Source organism: Ambystoma mexicanum, chromosome 6q, assembly GCF_040938575.1.
Source record: "Ambystoma mexicanum isolate Mex_15411 chromosome 6q, UKY_AmexF1_1, whole genome shotgun sequence".
In the NCBI taxonomy this organism is placed as follows: domain Eukaryota; kingdom Metazoa; phylum Chordata; class Amphibia; order Caudata; family Ambystomatidae; genus Ambystoma; species Ambystoma mexicanum.
The window spans coordinates 1,041,282,269-1,041,303,554 of NC_090937.1; the positions used below are offsets into that span (position 1 = coordinate 1,041,282,269).

At 41.0% G+C, this 21,286-nt stretch overlaps 1 protein-coding gene across 2 annotated transcripts in view; it reads left to right on the forward strand.

Moving 5' to 3' along the window:
* MTMR7 (myotubularin related protein 7) overlaps positions 1-21,286 on the forward strand; it is a 591,157-nt gene that overhangs the window by 475,135 nt on the left and 94,736 nt on the right. For both annotated transcript variants that reach the window (XM_069631578.1, XM_069631577.1), the window contains exons 11-12: positions 3,655-3,855; positions 11,164-11,298. In XM_069631578.1, the coding sequence (XP_069487679.1) occupies positions 3,655-3,855; positions 11,164-11,298 (336 nt within the window). The remainder of the gene's footprint in view (positions 1-3,654; positions 3,856-11,163; positions 11,299-21,286) is intronic.

Here is a 21,286-nt window from a genome sequence, read left to right on the forward strand (position 1 = left end):
ATTTTTATGTTAACTTTGCAAGACTTTAGGATCTTTTCTCAATCCAACTTCTTGAAGTTAACCAAATAATTATGTAATATGAGCCAATACATTTGAAAGAAAATGGTGCAAAATATCGATTTGTGGTACGTCCTCAGCTTAATATTAATGCATAGAAAAAAGAGGTTTTATTTTGCTAAGAAGAAATATGTAGAATTCGTATTAAATGTAGTAACAATTTTACAAGCTAGTGTAACTTTGATTATTGCCAAAGGGAATGTTAAGTAACAATTCAGTGCCGTCCTAGTACTTTTGATTTAATAGATTTAGCTGCAGTTTAAAAGGTTTACATTGTAATGAATGCAATGATTATTTTTCATTTAAATGTCAACTTTTTTTAAAACTCCAATTCAACTTTGATAACATTTGGGATCTATTTTTATTGTTTTCACCCTCAATGCCAGATTTGTAATATTTATTATTCCTGACATTGTTTTCTTATTTTTCATTAAAAATGTTGAACATTTTAGTTTTAAAACAATGACATTTTTTCCTGAATATGTATTAATACTAGCTCTAAATACATTTTATTGAATTAAACAAATCTGCTTTTTTGTTAAAAGGTTTCAAGTATGTTTTGTTTGTCTAACAATTACAATTATTTTTAGAACTCTAATTATTTTTACTGTGAAAAAAAGTGGTGCCATTTTTTTAAACATTGATATTTAGCCTTCATAAGAAGGTTGTGATATTTTGGTTAAAACTCCCGTTTGTTGATTATCTTTTCCTACTCCGCACATCTCCATGTGCTCGCTTCATCGCCTCAATACCCCCCCTTATCTCACCTGAACCCCTGCACCACCCTTTTCCATGCCCAGCTACATGCGGACACCTCACCCATTGTCCGCTCTTCCCCGCTCCTGCCCCTCCCCTTCCATGGCAAAAATATATAAGTATTAGCACCCTGCATCATGCCGGGTTTGAAAACGACTGTAAAACCCCTCAGCGGGGGACATTACCAATCGGTTAATGGCACTGGGGCCACATTAAGGCCTTCATTTCCCTACGGCCTGTTAATCGGATCCTGTGCCATTACCTGATTGGTAACGCACTCGGCCTACGGGCTTATTGCTTAAGTAATATTCTTCAGAGAATAATCTCTTGCCATTCCTCTGTAATAAGTATTAGAAAAGCCTGCTTGGAGATTTAAAAATGAAGCCCTGTGAGATGCCCAATTCTCCATCTATGTATAAAATGATATTCTCAAATGTTTTACTAGCAATGAGGGTGCCTTTACCGATGTTGGTGCACTTTGGGACACTTTTAAAGCATTCACACACATGGAATATGCATTTTTACCACTGTTGGCTCCATGGAACATATGTTGTGGAGCTGTGTGAGAGTTTCTGCCTTCTGGTCTGAAGTATGTACTGCTTGTATTCAGGTTACTGGTGGGGATCCAAATTTAGACTTCAAGACAATGATACTAGGAGATGACTCTGAAATTGGTGATCTTTAGTCAGCCCATAAAAAATTCCTTTTAGGGGTGCAATTGTTGCGAAACGTCTGATACTTCGGGGTTGGAAAAGCAGGGTTTCTCCATTGTTGGAAGACTGGACAGACGAAATGCATCAACTTTCAAGAATTGAGAAATTGATTTATAAAATGAAATGCAAATGATCTCTTTATGAGAGGATTTGGAGTAAGTTTAATGATCTCTTCTAAATACTGAGTGTCCCAATTTTTTTTTCTTTCTCCCCGCCTGAATGTTTTCTCATTATATGCATATTTTTTGTGAAAGTTGTTATATGTTTCTAATGCTGTGTTTTATATTGTAATATTTGTAAATATATGAATTTAAAAAAAAAACTAAAAAAAAGGAATATGCATTTTTAAAGAAATTGGTCTGCTAAAGTCAATCAGACGAGAGTTGGGAGAATTAGAGACTAAACTCAAGGCTTCGCAACTCAGTTGACAATTCACTATTGCATGAAATAAAAAACTAAATGTATAGATTTGAGGAGCTGTCATGCTGTGAGTTTAAATTTGTCTATGAAACTCAAGATGTGAGGCGATGTGGTGTATCTTATAGGCCTTGGAAGGTGTTAGCTTGGCTTTTAAAAGATGACTCTGGCCGTATGCCCATAAAATCAGTTAGGGGCAGTAATGCATACTGCCGTCTGGGTCCTTGTCTATAAATAATTGTTTTATGTCCTATTATCAATCACCATATGCTTCTGCACTGCAAGGATCCCAGTTGGTTGTACAGGAGGACACGGATAATGCTGTGGGTGGAAAATGAGTGCAGAGAACGAATGTGTTCCAATAGATGAATTGGCCATGGGGAAAGCTCCAGGGCTGGAAGGCCTAAAACTTAAATTCTATAAGCACAGTTCTGACAGTCTTGCCAAAGACTTCTACAGCTGTTTCAGGTTTCCATTGAGATAGCTGAACTCTCTTGTATCACCATAGATGCACACATAATTGAGCTTCTTAGAGAGTAGGAGCATGGGAGCACATTTCCTCACATCAACCTCTTGAAATGTTGAGTGCAGAAAGCAAAATATTTGCAAAGGGTTTAGAACGCCAGTCGCACCCTTGATTTCCAATTTGATACTTTCAGACCAATCAGGCATTATACCCAACTGATTATGTAGATTATTCACAGTTCTACCCCATGTAAACCCCATTCTTCCAGCAGCTGCTTTGGAATGGCACTTTCATTTTTCAGTGCTGCTACAATGATCCCCTACCTCCAGGGTTCTTACAGATAATGTTATCACCCTTGTTCCCGCTTGTCAGCGGAACACACCGGGAATACTCCCTTTACTCGTTTTATTTATAATTGCCATCAAACCACTGAATTGTAACCTTGGACAGAGCCATTTGCACGTGTTTATGCATCTTAAAGATCAATCTGTTTGTTTCTTTGTACACAGATGATTTACTATAGCAATCACCCCAGCGGCGGGGGGTCGACATGGCCAGTAACTGCCCGCCAGCCCAAGCCTAGGTATGCCCGAGTGAAGCGAAGGCCTCCATGAGGGCTGTTAGCAGCCATATATGCCCCCCAACAAGGGGGTGATGGCCATTCGCACACTGGGGTTCACCTGGGGTGCAAATAGTTTAATTGTGTTTTCTTGGAGATTGGCTGTGTGTATTGTACGCTGCAAATATCCAGAGAAGGAAAAGAAAGTGTGGCAGCCCCCATATGAAAAGGGACTAAGTCATTTTTCCATTTCTATGGCGATGGTTGTGGCCGGGAGGAGTGCCGGGACCGGCGCACAAAGCTCCGGTCCAGCAGGTAAATCGGGATGGACAGGGTGGTGAAAGAGTATGTTTTGTTTTGGGGGTGAGGGGAGGGTGTGGAGGCAACAGAGAGTGAAACTCCCTGTTGCCTCCCCACATTAAAAAAAATAAATAAAAGTTGGTACCACCCAGGGAAGGGCTTCATGTGGCTGGAACACTGTGTATTCTTGCCTGCTGTTCCAGCCACCTGATTGACTGTGCACCCTTCTCCGGGTGTGATTGTTGTATGTATCTTTATATTTGTTCAGTCATATATTGTAGTTGAATTTCTTTGAGATAACTATTCTATACTGACAAATGTGTGCAGCGAACATTCTGCCATTACATTGCTCTGTAATTTAATAACATTCACGTTGATATGTTCAGGTATGGAAATTTAGATGGCGACCCAAAGGAAGTCTCTCCAGTGATTGATCAGTTTATTGAATGTGTATGGCAGCTCATGGAACAATTCCCCTGTGCCTTTGAGTTTAATGAAAGACTTTTAATCCATATTCAACACCACATCTATTCATGCCAGTTTGGGAACTTCCTGTGCAACAGCCAGAAAGAAAGAAGAGAAATGAAGTAAGAATATCTTTTGTTACCACACTAACGCTATTGTACATGTGCATTTTGATCTGTTTTGGTGAGTTTATTGTCTTGCTTTTTAATTGTGTGGTTTATTTTGTTGCCCATTGTTGGGCACGTGTAAATCTGTAAATGGCTGAGTATTGTCTTCAGGATCAAGACTATGGCATACCTTAAAACAATAATGGTTTCCTGATGGATTTTTCTAATAAGAGCATTAGAATACCGGGGTTTTCCCACTGTAAGAGACTACATGTGCAAGAATGCAATGAGGTAGTAATGCACATATGCAGCGTTGTCTTTTCTCAGACTCGGCCACGGTCCTATTAAACAGTGGTGAAGGAGTTTTCTGGTACTGTGGCACATGAAGCCCTCTAATTGGCAGAATTTGCAAGTGGTTGTGGTAACTGCTCAGCTATAAATTAGACTTCAACAACTTTGGCTATAGATATGATAATAACTCATAAGCACATTACTTTTAATACACACTGAACTATCATTGCTTTTCTTAAATATGTATCATAGTTTCCAATTGTAATATCTATTTTCAATGTTTTCACCTTATATTCCGAGAAGCAAGATACATTAAAAAAAAAAGTCGTTTTATTTTTACATGTATAACAAGGTAAATCAAGCCTGCAATGAAATACGTGTAATTGACATAGCAGTTGATGGCATTTAAAAAAATGTTATGAGCATTTAGTTTATCAAAAAACTTCGCTGTTCCAAACCAATCCATAAATGGAAGGTACAGAATGAGAGTGTGCCAGAAAGCATTCAGAGGGGGGCAGTGAACTAAAATAAAAGAAGGTGAAGGAATTGAAATATTTCAAATAATTTACCGATTAAAATTCTGTCCAGACCTTGATTGCCACAAATATCAATGACATCATGAATGACCAGAGGTTGATCATGGCCAGTGCCGAGAAGTAATGACCTCCTGTTGAATCTAAGAAGCCAATCGGTTTTTATCGTTTTTTCATTATTGTTTGGCAGAGTTTTTGCTGAAATATGAGCTCTATGAATTTTACCAGAGACCTTGTTAGGCCTATGTTGGATCCCCCATAAAGGCACTTGCACCAGGCAACCGTGCCTGTCCCAAAAATGTACTTCATGCGCTCGTACAAGAAGAGTGTTCTCTCATTTCTTAATTCCGTACAAAAAAGTATCCAATGTTTTAGTGACTCTGATTGGGCCTTGCATAGACGGCCTCTATCATCTTCAACCATACTGTACGTATGCAGGGTGATTTTGGTGTCAGGCGAAATCTCAGAAACGGATCCCTGTATTTAATATTCAGGGATTTCTTCAAATATTGTGGAGTGATGTTAAGTTGTCCAATAAGTGATCTTGATAAGGTGCAAATCTTTGAATTTGATCTTCTTGTTTCTGTTTCATTCCAATCCGCCGTCTACAATGCTCTTTTAACCAATAGGTTGTTTCTGCAGAGGGTATCAACTGACAGACCCAGGTTATATAATATTCCCAGGCATCTGTCTCCATTTGTTTAACGCCCAGTCTGAACATGCAATGATAGGAGGCCTAGCTTGCGTCTTAGGATACCCATGGGGATTGCGTTTGTCAATCTTAAGATCTTCTTCCAGAATCTGCTCTCAGGTTTCTCCCAGGTTTCCCATGGCATCCCCAAGCCAGCCTCTGCTGCGTAAGTCAGTGTTGGCACTACCTTTTGGTTGTAAAAGTGGACAACAGGAAGTAGAGAGAATTTTGCATATTTCTTCCTTATTATCCTACTTTGCGCTGTGAATTGCTTTACTTTCACGTTCGAAATTGAAGATTATCCAGGGCTTCTCTCCCCTATTTGCACTAATCATTATCCCCAAGTATTTTATTGAAGTCACTGATCTTATTTTGTTTGAGCCCAGCAACCAGTTTATTGATCATTTACTTCTTGGTCTTCAGTTTTCCATTTTCAATATTTCAGTTTTTCCAGTATTGATTTTCAGTCCGTTTCGATCCACATACTTCTGTAGTGAGTCTAACTTTTTCTGGAGGCCGATGGGGGGTCTTGTCCAGAAGGACCAAATCATTGGCATATAGAAGCCATCCTGCCGAGTTTCTGTTGATCCTTGGAGGACAGGATCTCGGAGGATCTAAGACCTCCTTCATATCTGTAACTAATAGGTTATAGAGGATAGGTCAAAGGGGGCAGCCCTGCTTCAATCCTCGAGAGGTTTTTATCTCTCTAGTTAGATTTCCGCCCTGGTCAAGTGTGATCTGCATGGCAGTCCCAGTATATAGATTTTTGATTGCAGCTATTAGGTCCCTTGGACACCCCATCGGTGACATTATAGCCCATAGCCGGTCTCTGTCGATGCAGTCAAAAGCGCATTTCATATCAATGCATGCCATGTATAAGTTTCCTTTCTCTTTCTGAGTCTTCATCTTGACAAGGTTAATTGACCATAAATTCAGAACACAGCCTACGTTATTCATGAAACCGGTTTGCCTTGGGTCGTATGACTTTGACTTTGCCACCCATTCTTTTAATCGCTTGTGCAGAACTCCTGCAAAGATCTTTCCCAATACGTCTAAAAGGTTGATCAGATGGTAGTTTCTTTGGTTCCCTCTGTCGCCCTTTTTGTAGATAGGGACCACTACTGCTCATTTCCAGGAGACTGGAACTCTTGTACATCTTACGATCCTTTCAAACAAGATCAAGCAGAAGTCTGTCCAGGCTTCAGGGGCTTTTTTCAGCATAGGGTTTGTTAATCCATCCGGGCCTGGTGCTCTGGGATTATTATGATACCCCGGATTTAATCTTTATCAAAATGGATTAACCATGGCTCTTTTTTTCAATATGCATCTCTTCTTTCTCCGGGACACCCCTGGTGAAAAGGGTTTTAAAATGGCCGACCCACAAACTCTCATGGACTTGTTTAGTTGTGATTTACTGTTGCCATTTTCTCTGCTGTTTAGCAATTGTCATACGTTTCTCATATTTTGAGTCAATGGCCTGCATAATATGTTCTGCATCGTTCTGATAGAGAATGGCTCTGTGAGATGGGATCCAGTTACTGTATTTCATCCTTGTGACTGGTTGATCTCTCGAGACATTTGGAAGGGCTTTTAGTAACCTAAGATCGCAATGCCGTTGCTGTTTCATTGTTGTCACTAGTGCGTCAGATAGTGTTTTGGCTTTCATGTAGCTTTTTAACTTTTCATTATTTCTTCTCTAAAGAGTGCTAAAGTTGGTTTATATTCTACAGCCTATGGATCACTCCCTTGCTAAGCGTTTAGTCTTTCCGTAAGACGGGGTACTATCCTTGGATTAATTCAGAGTCTATTTCTTGCTGTCTCTACATACAGATTCTGTTTCCAGCACTTCAGTTTCATTTTATGACAGTCTTTCTGCCATAATCTCTAATTTCACTGTCCCTCCAGTGAGTCTTGACGCAGGACAGAGGCACTCAAGGTTTAAGTCGCCACAGATGATTATCCATGCACCCTCCATCTCAACGTATATCCAGTCCAACCCTTTCATGACACATTCAACAAAGGTGTGATAATCCTTGGCATCTGGGTTCCAGTACAGGTTCAGTAGTGCATTGGACCAACAAGATACTAGTGGCCTCATTACAAGTTCTGCAGTATGGGGAAAAAATTGCAATAATGTAATTACTATCACTTTACCTACAGTTCCTGCACTCCTAATACTGTGTATGGAGGTAAAGTGGAGGATTCACCTCAAGCTTTTTGACAGATTTACTGTTGTGGAATTACCACTTGTGGTAAATCTAACATTCAGTGAACTAAAAAAAAAAATGGGGAATAACACCAACCCTTCTCTACTCGAAATCCTGCATTGAATCCGCAGGACAGAGTGGTTAAAACTGTAAAATACACACAAGGTCTTAATTTCAGTAAATGGCAATGATTTTGCCCACATTCAGGCAAAGCTTTAGTCTTTAACATGCTTGATTCTTGTGAGATTAGCTCTACCAAAACCTTTAGTAAACCTAGCCATGAGGAATTACAACCTCGGAGTAACAAACATGGAAAGGATCATGTTGGTGGAGGGTAAGGACTGTAAGGACGAGAGGATAGGTTCATTTATTATTATGTTTTGTAACATGCTTCCTTGCAATAAGATACATCGTTTCAAAGCACAGAGACATGGGAGAAAGGTTCATGGCAGAGTTTGTGACCTAAGGCTGCATTCCGAGACCTTCCTGAGGAGAAGGAGAGAATAAGAAGGAACTTCCCACGATGCCTCCTATTTCCTTCCCATTTTGTTGCTACGTTTCCTTTTCTGTGGTTTCGCGTTACCCTCTACATTTTGCGAAACTATGCTGAAAATGTATAATCTGGTATATTGTTCACTGGCAGGGGCAGGAGTGTTGCTAGGTCTGGAAAAGATCTGGGGCTACGCTAATGTCCAGACTGTCAGGACGCAGGGCTAGCTAGCTTTTGGTTGTAGCCCCTGAGCTTGAATGTGAGGTACCTAAATATGTGGGCTACCTCTTTGCTGATGATACTCTGATGTTCTCCTCCATCACCCCTGCAATCTCTGAATGTATAACAAACTGCCTAACTACCAGAGACCACTGAGTGGCTCTATCCTGCCGTATGCTAAACTCTTCAAAGACTGATCTGTCTCACTGCCTCAAATGACAACTCCACTCTCCCATATCTTTCCCCCTGACCTCCTCACACCCTCACCCATGGCTAGCAACCCTGCAGTTCCCTTTGATCATGAACTGAAACTCTACCACCACAACCAGACTCAACCTCCTCAACATTCTAAAAATATGCCCACACCTCAGACTTCCCCACTAAAAACCCTTATCTTTACTCCTGAGCAAACTTGATTATTGTGTGAGTCAACATTTTGCTCTGCCCCTCTACTCTTTGGCTCCCCTCAACAAAGTCCTCAACTTCGCAATATGCAGCCTTTTCAAACTTCACAGATCCTCCTCACCACTATGTACTGTCACCACGCTGAATGGCTATCCTTGCAAAATCACTCTCTTTAACCTCCTGTTAATCGGCTCTAAATACATCTATGGTCTTCATCCCGGCCCGCTTGCTGGAACTCTTCATTCCACATCTCTTCACACCTATTAGTCACCTTCCCACCTGTGCCTCTTTCTGCTCCTTTCTCTCTACTTGCCCCCATGCTACTGCGCTGTTCTAACCCTGCCCGTCAAAGCCATATATTCAGTGTAACTCTTTAAAAGAAGGCTCAAACTCCACCTTCTAGCAATAGAAGAATGACCCCAAACCTCAATTACAAACTAGCCACCCGACCCCCTCTCCTGCTTTATGCTCTGACTACTCTATAAAGGCACATTATACTTGGACTGTCTCTGCTCTGTTATTGCCAACTTTGGAAGTAATTTCTGTTCCAAATGACATCCTGCTCTTACATAAATACAAAATGCCTTAAACTGTATGCTATGAACCGTAGCATCTCTGCATATGCTTAAGGTCCCATGATGTAGCATATTATGTATAGTCTTAATAATTATTTTCTTTTTGGAAGTCGAAGGATAGGGGGATCAGTAGGTACAAAGACAGTAGAAAGGCCTAAATGCCACAAAGGCATTATTCAGATCATGCTAGAAGCAAGAGTGGGGGGAAAAGAGGGTATAGGAGGAAATAAGTGAGAGAGGAGAACAGACGAGAAGAATGGTGGGTAAAGGACACATAAGTAAATCTGCAGAGAAATGCCAATAATGACTTGATGGGAGCAGGGGATGTGCTGGGCATTAGGAGCGTTATGGGCAGAAGTTTTAGGACTATGTTAAAGGGAGGTCTAAGACTGAGGATAGTGGTCCTGCCATTTCAAAGCCGAAGGAATACCAAGCTTGACTAAGTAACAGGCATCTGGCGGAAAGGCATTGGAACAGGGTGCTCACACGATCCTCTGCCAACATGATTGGCATTTGGTAGGCTGGGCTGCGTAGAGGGTAACACGTACCAGGGCCATAGGCTAAGGGTCATTACCATTTATTGGCCTCTCCTTCAGGCAGCCCTGTGGAGGTGGTATAGGAGGGAGCGAGGCCAGGTCACAAGGCCTGTCACAGCCAATTGTGCCACAGCAACTGGAGCCCAGGGGCTCGGTCCTTGGCACAGCCATCTCTGATGGGAGGCCCAGGCCAGCCGATCTTGAGAGTGAAAACCAAATCGAATGGGAAAATGATGGAGGCTCCAGCACCCACATGAGCGGGCATGTAAGGAGAGGAGTGGGGTCAACTTCTATGAGCACTGACTCAAGGGTACCGGATGAAACTGACTCAGCAGATTATTGTGTCAAACGACCCTCCTACAGCAATTGTGCCATGGCATCTGGTGCCATGAGGTTTCTTACAAGGGATCCAGCAGCACCATCTTTTAAGGGATTCCAGGGCATCGGGCAGCCTGATCTTGAGCGCAAAAACCAAGTCAAGTGGGTGAACAAGACAGGAGCCAGCACCCCTACAGAAGGGGGTGCAAGCAGATGAGTGGGGCCCACTCCAGGGAACGTGCTGTGAGACATGGGTTTGATGCTTGGTCCTGCCAACTCAGTCCTTCATCCAGTGGGTAATAATAGTGACATCTATTTATTACAGAATTTGTATGTGGATCCACATGAAATGCTACATGAATCAAAACATTTCTAATTTAGAAAAGCTTACAAAAAAGAGGTTATGTAATTGAGAAATCTGGATTAAATGCTGCTGCATAAATGTCCCTTTTGGGGGCAGCATTTGGCTATGATGGTAGTAGTACTTTGAGGATTGTTGGAAGAGCACCTACTGGTGGGGTAATAACCTCTGGTCAGTTCAGTCTATGTTCAGATGTTTCAACATTATGGACTCATCTGAAATGCTATTTCAGAATAGTTTTAGAATGATAATTGAATGCCTTTGGATGGGTGACTCCGTTGGAGGGAGCATTTGGGCATGACGGGTAGCAGTGAACCCGATATTCCATTTTAGAACAATGTGAAGCACAAGCCACACAGTCCTTAAGCCACCAATGCATTTACCAAACAATGCATTTAAAAATGGGCGATTAAACTTGTATCAATGACAATGTTTTTTCAGAAGCTCTAAACTTTATATCCTTGATTCAATATAAGCGCCTCCTACCTGCCCCTTAATTTATCGCATACAGTGCAGGATTGCTAAAAAGTGAGTTCCTGTTCAAATTACAGTATTCCGGGCAAAAAAGTCAAAAAATAAAATATTATGTGGGATGTTGGTAGTATTAGACAGATGCATGAATAGCTACCAATATGTCACCTTGCTCAAGAATCACAGCCTGCATTTTTAAGTGTTTTCTTTGTACCGTTATTTTCAGAATTAAAGAAAAAACCTTCTCGCTCTGGGATCACCTGTGGAAAAATCGTGTTGACTACATGAATCCTCTGTACAGACATGATCACAGTCAGACCCAGGGGACCCTGCGTCCAAACACCGCTCCATGCAATTTCAAGTATGTGCTAAGCCTGCTGCTGGTAATGTGGTTCACTTCTGTTTTGTACTCCCAGTAGGATTTATGATCTGTATCGATTGGGTTCTAGTGATATGCACATCCTCAGAGGTAAACCAAAATAAAAAGCCATGAGCATTGTGCTTTCTCAACTGGGAATCTGCGGAGGTTATGAAACTTTTTATTGCAACAGAATAATCTTGATATTTCCAGGGTGTTCTAGTATTACATTGAGAAATCCTATAGTCTAGTTCTCCAGGATATTTCACAATATTTCTTTATCCCACGTTATTATTTATAAATTGAAACGTGATGTTACTTTTTATATTTACTTGAATGGGCAATCTAACCGATGACACCAACATTACAATTATGAGGTCAATATTTTTGTCTCGGTGAAGTCAGTCAAGAAATAAATATCCATCTCAAAAGACAATATGTGTAAACACGTCCTCATCATTCACTTTAAAATATAAGTGATGATGATATTGCTTTATTCTGCATTTTTACCTTAAAAGCATTAAGACATTTGATAGAAATCTACAATGTAAATACCATTTGCATATAATAAAAACTACTCACATTAACATTTCATCAAATAAGATCAAGTTAAAACCAAGTTAGCACATCTAGACCTGCTTAACCATGCCCGAAGTAGGAATTTAGATACAAAGAATGCATTTAAATCATTAGTGGTCTTGCACAAATCCAACACAGAATTAATGGTCCGTACACCTTTGTGGTTAAATAAGGGCATCAAATAGTAGGATCTTATATCTTTCTAACCCTTGCAGAGGTGCAGGAAGTGGCCCACTGTCCCCTCTGCCACACCACAGACTGGGCAACTCAGCTTGTTGGTAATCTTCCACTTCACCGTAAAAGTTACCACTTTTAGTGTTTGTAGTTGGATAAAAAGTGCACGTGCGTATCCAGGAGTTTCCAAAGACAGCAGTTTGTTTGGATGATATATACAAGCGTCCAGTGCTCAAAATTAGACATTCCTGTTGCATTTGATATTGGGTTTGGCATGCCTCCCTTATCTGTTGTTCACAATTGGGCCTCATGTTTTCAGGATTGTCCCATAATAGAGCCAGGTCCAGCCTCGGCAGTTCCTTGTGGACAAACCTGAACCATGAGATTGATCTTTACCCATTCAAACAAAGAAAACTGCTGAGAGCTGCTCGATAATCATGTAGTCCCGGTTTAGTCCTTATTCGAATCCACTTTAAAAGCAGTCAGGTCTCTGCTATGATGGGCTGTAGATTACACTCCCAGCGGAGGGTAGCCAGTGGTGCTCCTCGTGGTTGCATGAGAACATCTCTCAAAAAGTCATTCTCAGATACACTCAGAGCGGGAACCTTTAGGTGTCGCCACAATTCTGCCCCATAAAGAGCTGCTGTCAAGGCGGTATTGGCATAGTTGACCCAATGCTAATTTTACCTCCTCCGATTTGACTGCATCTTTTTGGTCGAATTCGGTAGGTCTAATGGTATATTTTAATAAAAAAATAGTTGTGGGGTAAGGGAAAAGGTTGAGGTGGGGGGAAGTCGGGGGCGCGGGGCCTTCCCCCTGCATTAGGGTGGGTTGCGGGGGGTTTCCCTGCGCAGTAGGTAAAATAGAATTTGACCCAAAAAATTCAGTCAAATCGGCAGTAGGTCAAGTTGTTTAGGTCAAACAACCCATATCCGTCAAGCCTTGTGACCTATACAATTGTAGTGCCGGTGAGATTGCTCCTCTACCATGAGTGTACAAAAAATGGTGTATGCCCCCATAATATGTAGCTGTTGCTTTTACCTGCTGGCTAGAAGACCATGAGCGGTTCTCTGAGAATCGAATCCTAAGGTAATCATACATATTCACCTGCTCCAGAGTATTACCTTCTACCTCGATCTTTAGGGTGTGTCTCTTGAATAGGCAATGCCTGAATATCGTTAGCTTGGTTTTCTCTGTGTTTATTACCAGGTGTCGTAGACCTTTGCATTTCCGAACAAATATATCTTAATTATCTCTAAAACCCATAGGGAATGTAGCCAAAATGACAGCATCATCCGCAAAGAATAATGCAGGAACCCTATTTATGCCAAATTTAGGAGGGTCCAGCTTTGTGTCTACAAGTTCTTTTTGGAAGCTCTTCTATTAGTTCATCAATATATAGGCAATATATAGGCAGAGGAGAAGGGGAGCCAACACACAACAGTGTCGTACCCCCCTCTCAACAGCCAGGGGAGTGGTTAGCTCCCCTCACAAGCCCCACTTAACTGTAGCCTTGTTTTCCCACATATAGAGGCCATATGCACCAAGCTAGATTCCCCGGAACACCCTTTCTCTGCAAGGCCTCCCACAATAGTCCACGCGGGACACTGCCAAAAGCCATGCGTAGGTCAACAAAAATTGCATAGACCTGAATGTCCGTGAAATGACCAGACAAAAACCTCGAAGTAGAAATGTCTGAGATGTTTTTGGTTGAAAAACTAAAATTACTTTTGGGTTTATGCACTTTTTTTAATAATGTGCGGGAAGACCCCCCCCCCCCAATCCCCTCACCTCTTCCCCCTACCTTAATTTATACCCTTACACCTATTTTTTTATAAAAATGTACAAAAATCCTGCAAAAATTAGACCTGAAAAACTCAGTCATTTCTACTTCGTTATTTTCTAATTCGTTTTTTGGGGTAATTCCCAGCTAAGCAGGACATATTTTGCTAGAATCAGTTCTAGTCAGAAACCCTGATCAACAGTCCCAATACCTGCCTGAACCCATCTTGTAGGGGATTGATAGGTTCGATCTCATTTACCCATGTCTGTAATCGGTTGAGCAGCACTTTGGCATAGCTCTTCCCGGCACCAACCAACAGGGATATGGGCCTGTAGTTCTCAGGACTATTCCTGTCAACTTTTCTAAAAAGTAGGTATTATTTCTGCATTACGCCAGGAGTTTGGAACATTGCCACATGATGCAACTGCATTAAAGACACAACTCAATACAGGTGCCCAAATGTTAATCTCATTTTTAAAGAGATCTCTGAGCATCTTGTCAGGAACAGGCGCCTTCCCTGCACCTAGTGACTCGATTGCCCCCTTCACCACCTTTATCGTAATTATTATTTTGTTGACCTCCTCTCCCAGTGGGTGGATCCTTTGCGACCAGAGCTCCCCATCATCATTTGACTCACTCATAAACAAGTTGCCAAAAGGTTGGCACCAATCGGCCGGAAAGATCTGGAGAATGGATTTGTAGGTTTCCCCATGTTGCCTTAAATGTTGTTTATCTGCTGTATTAACATTCTTTAGGTACTGTAATATATTGTCCTTGGCTATTCTGCAATCATCATCATACCATTTGTTTTAAAAACAGCTGCCTACCGTACTTTACTTACAGCTTTAGTAAAAAAGGAAAACTTTGTTGATGCCATCTCAGCATAACTGGTCATAATGCTGGTAGTGTCCTCTCTACAAATTACTGCCAGTTGATATTCAATTTGTACATATAGGCATGGTTTAATGGCAATAAAATCAGTGGTCCTCCATTTGATACTGCGCCTACCCTAGCCCGTCGTTATGATTGCTACAGCATCAGCCAAGCACTATCCGTACCCTCCTTTTGCCCAACACCAGTAAAGACACCCGATACTGGGCGATGGTCCCTCTCACTGCGCTTGAGTACTTCCAGACTAACAACATTACCCCAATCACTTACACTTATACAAATGTAGTTGATCCTTGATCTACCATTTTGCTCAACATATATATGTTGCGCTGGTTGGTCTGGGTTTATTCTACCATTCAATGCTTGTGAGTTAGCTTCATACAAAATACGTGATGCCTCAACCGCATGTTGGTGTGATCGTGGTGGTTTATCACACACCAACATGGGTGTATCCCATGCAAGATCCAAATCATCCCATAGGCCCACAAAATCCTCAAGGGGTTCCAGCTGCAAATAATATCCCCCATTGCTAGAATCACTGGATTTACCATGCCATCCTGCTCAAGCTCGCAGATTATCTCTAGCATCCTCTTGATACTCTAGAGTGCGGTTCCATCAAAGGGTTTATTATATATGTTAGCCAAAACTACTTTTCTCCCATCCTTATTATTTGCTCCTAAGCATTGCAGATCACTAGAGCCGGTTTGCCACGCACTAAAATGTAAGCCAACCTTGAGGCTAACAATTCTCCCTTTGGCCTCCCCCGAGGACCTTTACTTGCTGGTGTCATAAATGAACTAAAGCTTTGTAGATCCACCATTCCCATTAACCATGTTTCCTGCAGACATACCAGATCAAAATCGTGGATACAATGTAGCCAATCCTTGTCTGCGATATGCCTTTGTAAACTGGTAACATTTCATGATAACAACCTACAGCCCACACCCGTCACATTGGTTGCCAGTACAGGTGAATCAATAGGCGAGGGGGTTCTTTCATTCTAACAAGACAATAGTGGTCAATCCACATAGTCGAGTCCCTCATTCCAATCTTCCCCCGCTCGAGCTTGGCTAGCTGTTGTTCTGCCCGCTTCAATTCTACTCGCCTCGCCATAGCTTGCAGTTGATCACTCATATCCCAAAGCCCGTGGGTGCAGGGAGATTTACGAGCCTGTTCAGGGATACGTATAAAGGTCAATAGATAATAGCCCATCCACCAGCCAGCCATTCGCCAAAAATAGCCGGATGCAATCATCTCTACCTTCCGGCATGTTGGCTCTCTCACATTTTATGATTTCTTCTCGAAAAATATAAGTATTAAGGTTGGTCAAGACACTATTCAAAGATTTTTGACATTGCTTTACTTTTACACAAAATTCTCTTATGTTAACAAGCAGTCACAAGTTTTTCAAACTCATCCAGGAGGACCTTTGGTCTGGTTACTGAGTTGTTGGGAGTAAAACATGGATTGATCATACTTGTTTGTGGGGATTGGAACCCTATTGTACGCTGGCGCTGGATCAGGTTTTCACCTGTTGTCATATATCAGTACGTTAGTTTATTCTTCAATAATATTTGACACCTTTGTCATATATCAGTAGGTTAATTCATTCTTCAATAATATTTGACATCTTTTAGGCTTTGAGAAAGAATGGTCCAGCTATACGGTAACCACATAACCTAGAAGACTGATTTGGCTATTTATGTTCAGTTCATTGTCTTGGTAAACTCTCACATGTGTTAACATTTACATTTCTCAGAATCTGTCATCTTAAAAGCCTTTATCACTTTAAGGACATAGCTGAGGGATTTCAAATAGTGTCTCTAGTGACTCTATTGTTCTGTAAAGTGAAGCCAATGCTAGTGCTACAATTTGGTTTATAGTGATAATGTAGAAAACAATAATGTCGAAAGTCATTTTTTAGAAAAAAAATGTCGGAAAAAAAAATGTCTAATTTATTTTTCAATGTATTTTTTTTTAATGGGGGGTTCCCCCAACCCCCTTTTTTTATTTTGTTTTTTATTTTACCCATTTTTTATACTTACCAAAGCCAAAAAATACATATAAATAAAAAAATAATACATTCGACATTTTTTTTTTCGACATTATTTTTTCGACATTTTTGACATTCCACATTTTTTTTTCTAAATTATGACTGACCACCCTACAATTTCCGTAGAGATCCCCTGTGTTCATTTTTAGCCCCTACTTAGCAATTCCTACCTACTCTGGGGTTAATGTAAATCGCAGACTTCAGAATAACCCTCCCTACTGGCCTTCAGTCCTCACCGTTTCTAGAGCATCATCCGTTGTGGCCTTGTGCCAAGGCTGAAGATGTTATTTTGGTGGGGTGACCTATTTGGTACCTTAATAAAATAACTTAATATAGTCTTCTAGGATATGCAATTTACATGTGGGAAGTCTCATTATATCTACAACATCATTCTCTGACCAGTTGTATTAGCAAAGGTATTAAACACCTTTTCGGTCAACTCTGGCATCTGAGGCCTCTGGCCCTATCTAACACTTAAATAGGAACCACACATGGATTTACATTTGATAGCTTTATTAAAACATATACTGTGTTAATGCTACTAGTTATTAAAAGTTCTTAAGCGACCATGCACAAAACTGCTCTAAACACTAGTCCCTCGGCCTCACAGCCTCTAGATACCTGGATGACTGCCAAATTGAATTGACAGTTCTGTTTGCATGTTGCAAACATATGACTCACAAGTGGCATAGGAAGAATCACGCTATTCAGCATTACCCTTTTAATTGTGCCACTAAAATTCCATGTGTTCATTTAATACAATCGCTTCCACAAGTCTACGCTCAATTGTATAGAAGTGTGAGACACAAATGTGTTTAATTCAAATGCACAGATTGTGTTGGTTAATACCAAGCATTAACTTCCATCAGATTACATTATTTGTAGAATGCAACGCCAACAGTTTTATGTAATGCTAAATTCTTTTTTTTAAACTTTATCCATTTTCATGAAGAATCAACTATCTGGGATAAACAGAAAACATCTGGAATACATTAAGTCATAACAACCACAAAAGCATGTTTTTTCCTAGTCATATTAAAAACAACTTTTAAAACTGAGAATAACCAGCAATAATATAAAGTAAACATCCCATAATACAGCAACCAATAAAAACAAAACTACAAATAAACATTAAACACACACACCCACAGCACAAAGCTACTCAAACAATATCCACCATGTACCCTTTGATAAAAACCAAAAATCAACCATATAAATTATTAAACGGTGCCCACAAATCAAGATCTAGATCCTCCCGTTCCTTATTCAATGCTTAGAGCAATGCAAAATTCTTAATTTCTCTGTTGCCTCAACAGCTGACTATACCATTTAAAATCTCATGTCTCTTATGTGAATTTTGCTTGTTAGATGCCACATTTCCCACAGAATCTGAGGACATTTCATTTACCGTGCTCGCTTAACCTCTGATCATCAGTGCATTCATTAAACAAATCTTGTGGGGATGTGTTCATACGTGTTACGAACACATAATTAAGTCGTGAATCATCACTTCTTATATTTTTTTCCAAATATTGAATGTTCACATAATGTAACATGTCAGTATAAATAATTGTAGTTATGTCTGGGTGTCGATAAGCTGTTGCACAATACATTTGTAAGCACCATTGTTCTTGGCTGCATGAATATTGCGCTTTAGGAAAGCTACCTAAGCTACATGCTTCCACCACTTAATATTGCATTGTTTTCTGTAATCACACAATGTAACAGGTGCTTTGCAAGAATGATTGTGTTCTTCAGTCAATGCTAATTGTTATGGATATGTGAGGAGTCAGAAATGAGAGACAGACACAGAGTGGTAGTGTTTTCAACATCAGGCATCTTTATTTAAAGAAAAAGGGGCCTCTTTGTCCCTACCCTAGAGAGTTTCCTTACATAGGAAACTCAAACTAAAGGTCTGTCTGTCACTTGTTGTCAAACTTAAGAAAACTGTCCTTCTGTCCAAAACACATCTGACCCTCACACTAGAAATGAAACAATTAAGAAGTGTAAGAAACCCATCCTCTAATCTAGGTTTAGACAAAATGTGTCCAAATGTAAAGCAAATAAATAAATCCAACAAAAATAGCTTCTACCAAGGACACATCCTTGGATACAGAGCATATCTCCCTTCCCATGGATTGTTTCAGAAATGATGGCAAAAGTGTCTTTGCCAAACAATGTTCTCTACAGGATGGCAGGAATGTTTCCAAAAGGATGGTGAAAGTGTATTTTCCAAACAATGGGGCTCATTCGAGTTGGATGATCTGGTAAAAAAGTTCCAGTATCTGTGGATACCGGCACTTTACAGGACCGCCCGACTACGGGGTTGCCGGTGAGGCACCTGGGTTACCTCCAGCTAAATGATGGAGGTAAGCCAGGCACCTAACCGGCCAAAAAAGCCCTCATTCCCGGTGGCAGTAATCCCCTCAAGTGGTCCTATGGGACTCCAGGAATGGGGATTTACACCGTCCCGCCGGCACTCGTAATTCTGCGGCGAGTGCAGTAAAGGTAAGTACTAAATGCTGGTATCCTGGCAGCTCTTCCGCCAGGATACTGGCATGCTCGGAATGAGGCCCAATGTTATCTTTCGTGCAGCAAACACTCAAAAGATGGAAAAAACATCTTTCACACAATATCTTTCTAAGGATGGCACGAATGTCTCTTTTATATAGCAACTTCCTAAAGATAACTTCCTGGTATACTCTCCTGCCAGGTATCTATTCACAATGTCCTTCTATTTCGTGTACTCTACAAGGATTATCTGGTGCACTGCCCTGCCAGGAATCCCACTCTCTGGGTTTTATAGATCCCCCTGGTATCCTCCCCTGCCAGGGGTCTTTTCCCCAAAGGCTCAATGCCGGGTATGCTTCTTTTATACTTCATTCAATGTTATCTTAGTCCTTCAGCATAGTAGAATTGTACTACTGCACTGTCTACGCTTCATTGGCTTTAGCTATTAGTTGTTCCAACTTTACCTGTATTGACATTTCATATATGGAGACTTGTTCAAGTTATATCTTTTAACTTCTTCATCAATGTCCATTTGCTTGGGGCAATGCTTGTTCCCACTTTTCCCATATTGGCTTCTCAAATATGGAGGCTTGTACAAATTGTGTCTTCCAACTTCATTAACATTTATCTGCCTGTAATAACATTTGCTCCAACTTTCCCCATCTTGACCTTTCATGCATGAGGATGTGTGCAAATTCTGTGTCTCTACTTTACTTGGTTGGTATTCAATTGTTTATGTGCCTTTTTGGTACCCCCAGGGTTCCCACAATCACTGCGCTGACTCATAAGTGTTTCAAAGCATTCCAACCTTTGGCATACTGCTGCAACGAAGTTCTCACTCAGGAATGACTTCTCCCGCTTTGCAGACCCGCTTTCAGCTTTCCCGCCGTCTCTGCGTTCACTTGCTGGTGAAGCTGTCACTGTAGAGTGCGATTGCATCCTTAACAGCTCTGCTGGTGCTGCTGCCGGTTCTTTAATGTCTCTTCCCTGGAGCCTGCCACACTCCTCTGGGTCTTCTGCCACTCCAATAAGAAATGCTGACAAGCGGCAACTTGAAAGCATTGTCTTTCTGCTGCCCGATCCCTTCCTGGGTGCCTGCCTTCTCCTGAGGTCCTGCTTCCCGCTTTGCTCACTCTGCTTCTCTTCTCTCCAACACCTGATAGAAAGTGCAAGCCATTTTTAAATGTCCTGCCCAGCTGTTCTCTCTTGAAACAAATGGTCTGCGTGTTTGGCTGGAGTTTGTCAATCCATACTAACACCTTCTTCTTCGTTGCAGTACTCGAGGCATTATGGGAGTTAGAGCCCCTAGCATTCATAATTCTTCTAATGTGATTTTGTTGGGGATTTTTATTTGGGACAACATCATCAGAGACAAAGAATGTTAAATGTGAGTCATGTGTATTGGAGGTTTGAATGTTATCCTGCTCGGAGTGTTTTTCAGAAAGGGTTCTTTGAGTCCTACAATGGGAGGGACTTGTAAAGTGACAACATGCCATCGGGAATTTAAGAATTATAGGGTCTTACTCATTTATAAGGGAAACATAACGTGCCTCTCCCAATAGGGTCACCACATCTCCCAGACAGCCATCTCCTCCCATGTGATCGTCCCTCATAATACCGCTGCAGAGTCAGGGTCAGGCAGCAACTGCTGTCCCCTGGCCACATGGAAGGAGGTCTTTGGCTAGGGATCAGTGATGACTCCACAGGATTTATCACATATACTACAGCACTAACAAAGGAGTTGGAAAAATGTACCAGATCTATAGCTTTACTCTAAAGCCTTCAATAACAAGATGTCTCTGAATACATTCATTGCTAAACCATAGGCATTTCAACATTTCATTTTTGAAGGATTTTGTGTGAGCAGCGTCCCATGTTTCTATTTGCACATGTTTGGTCATTATCCTTTGTTGATGACACACCTTTAACATTATTTTCAGCTTTGTGTGAAAGCAAGAGGTTTGAGTTTAGGCAAAGGTCAATCACAATTGAGACCAAGC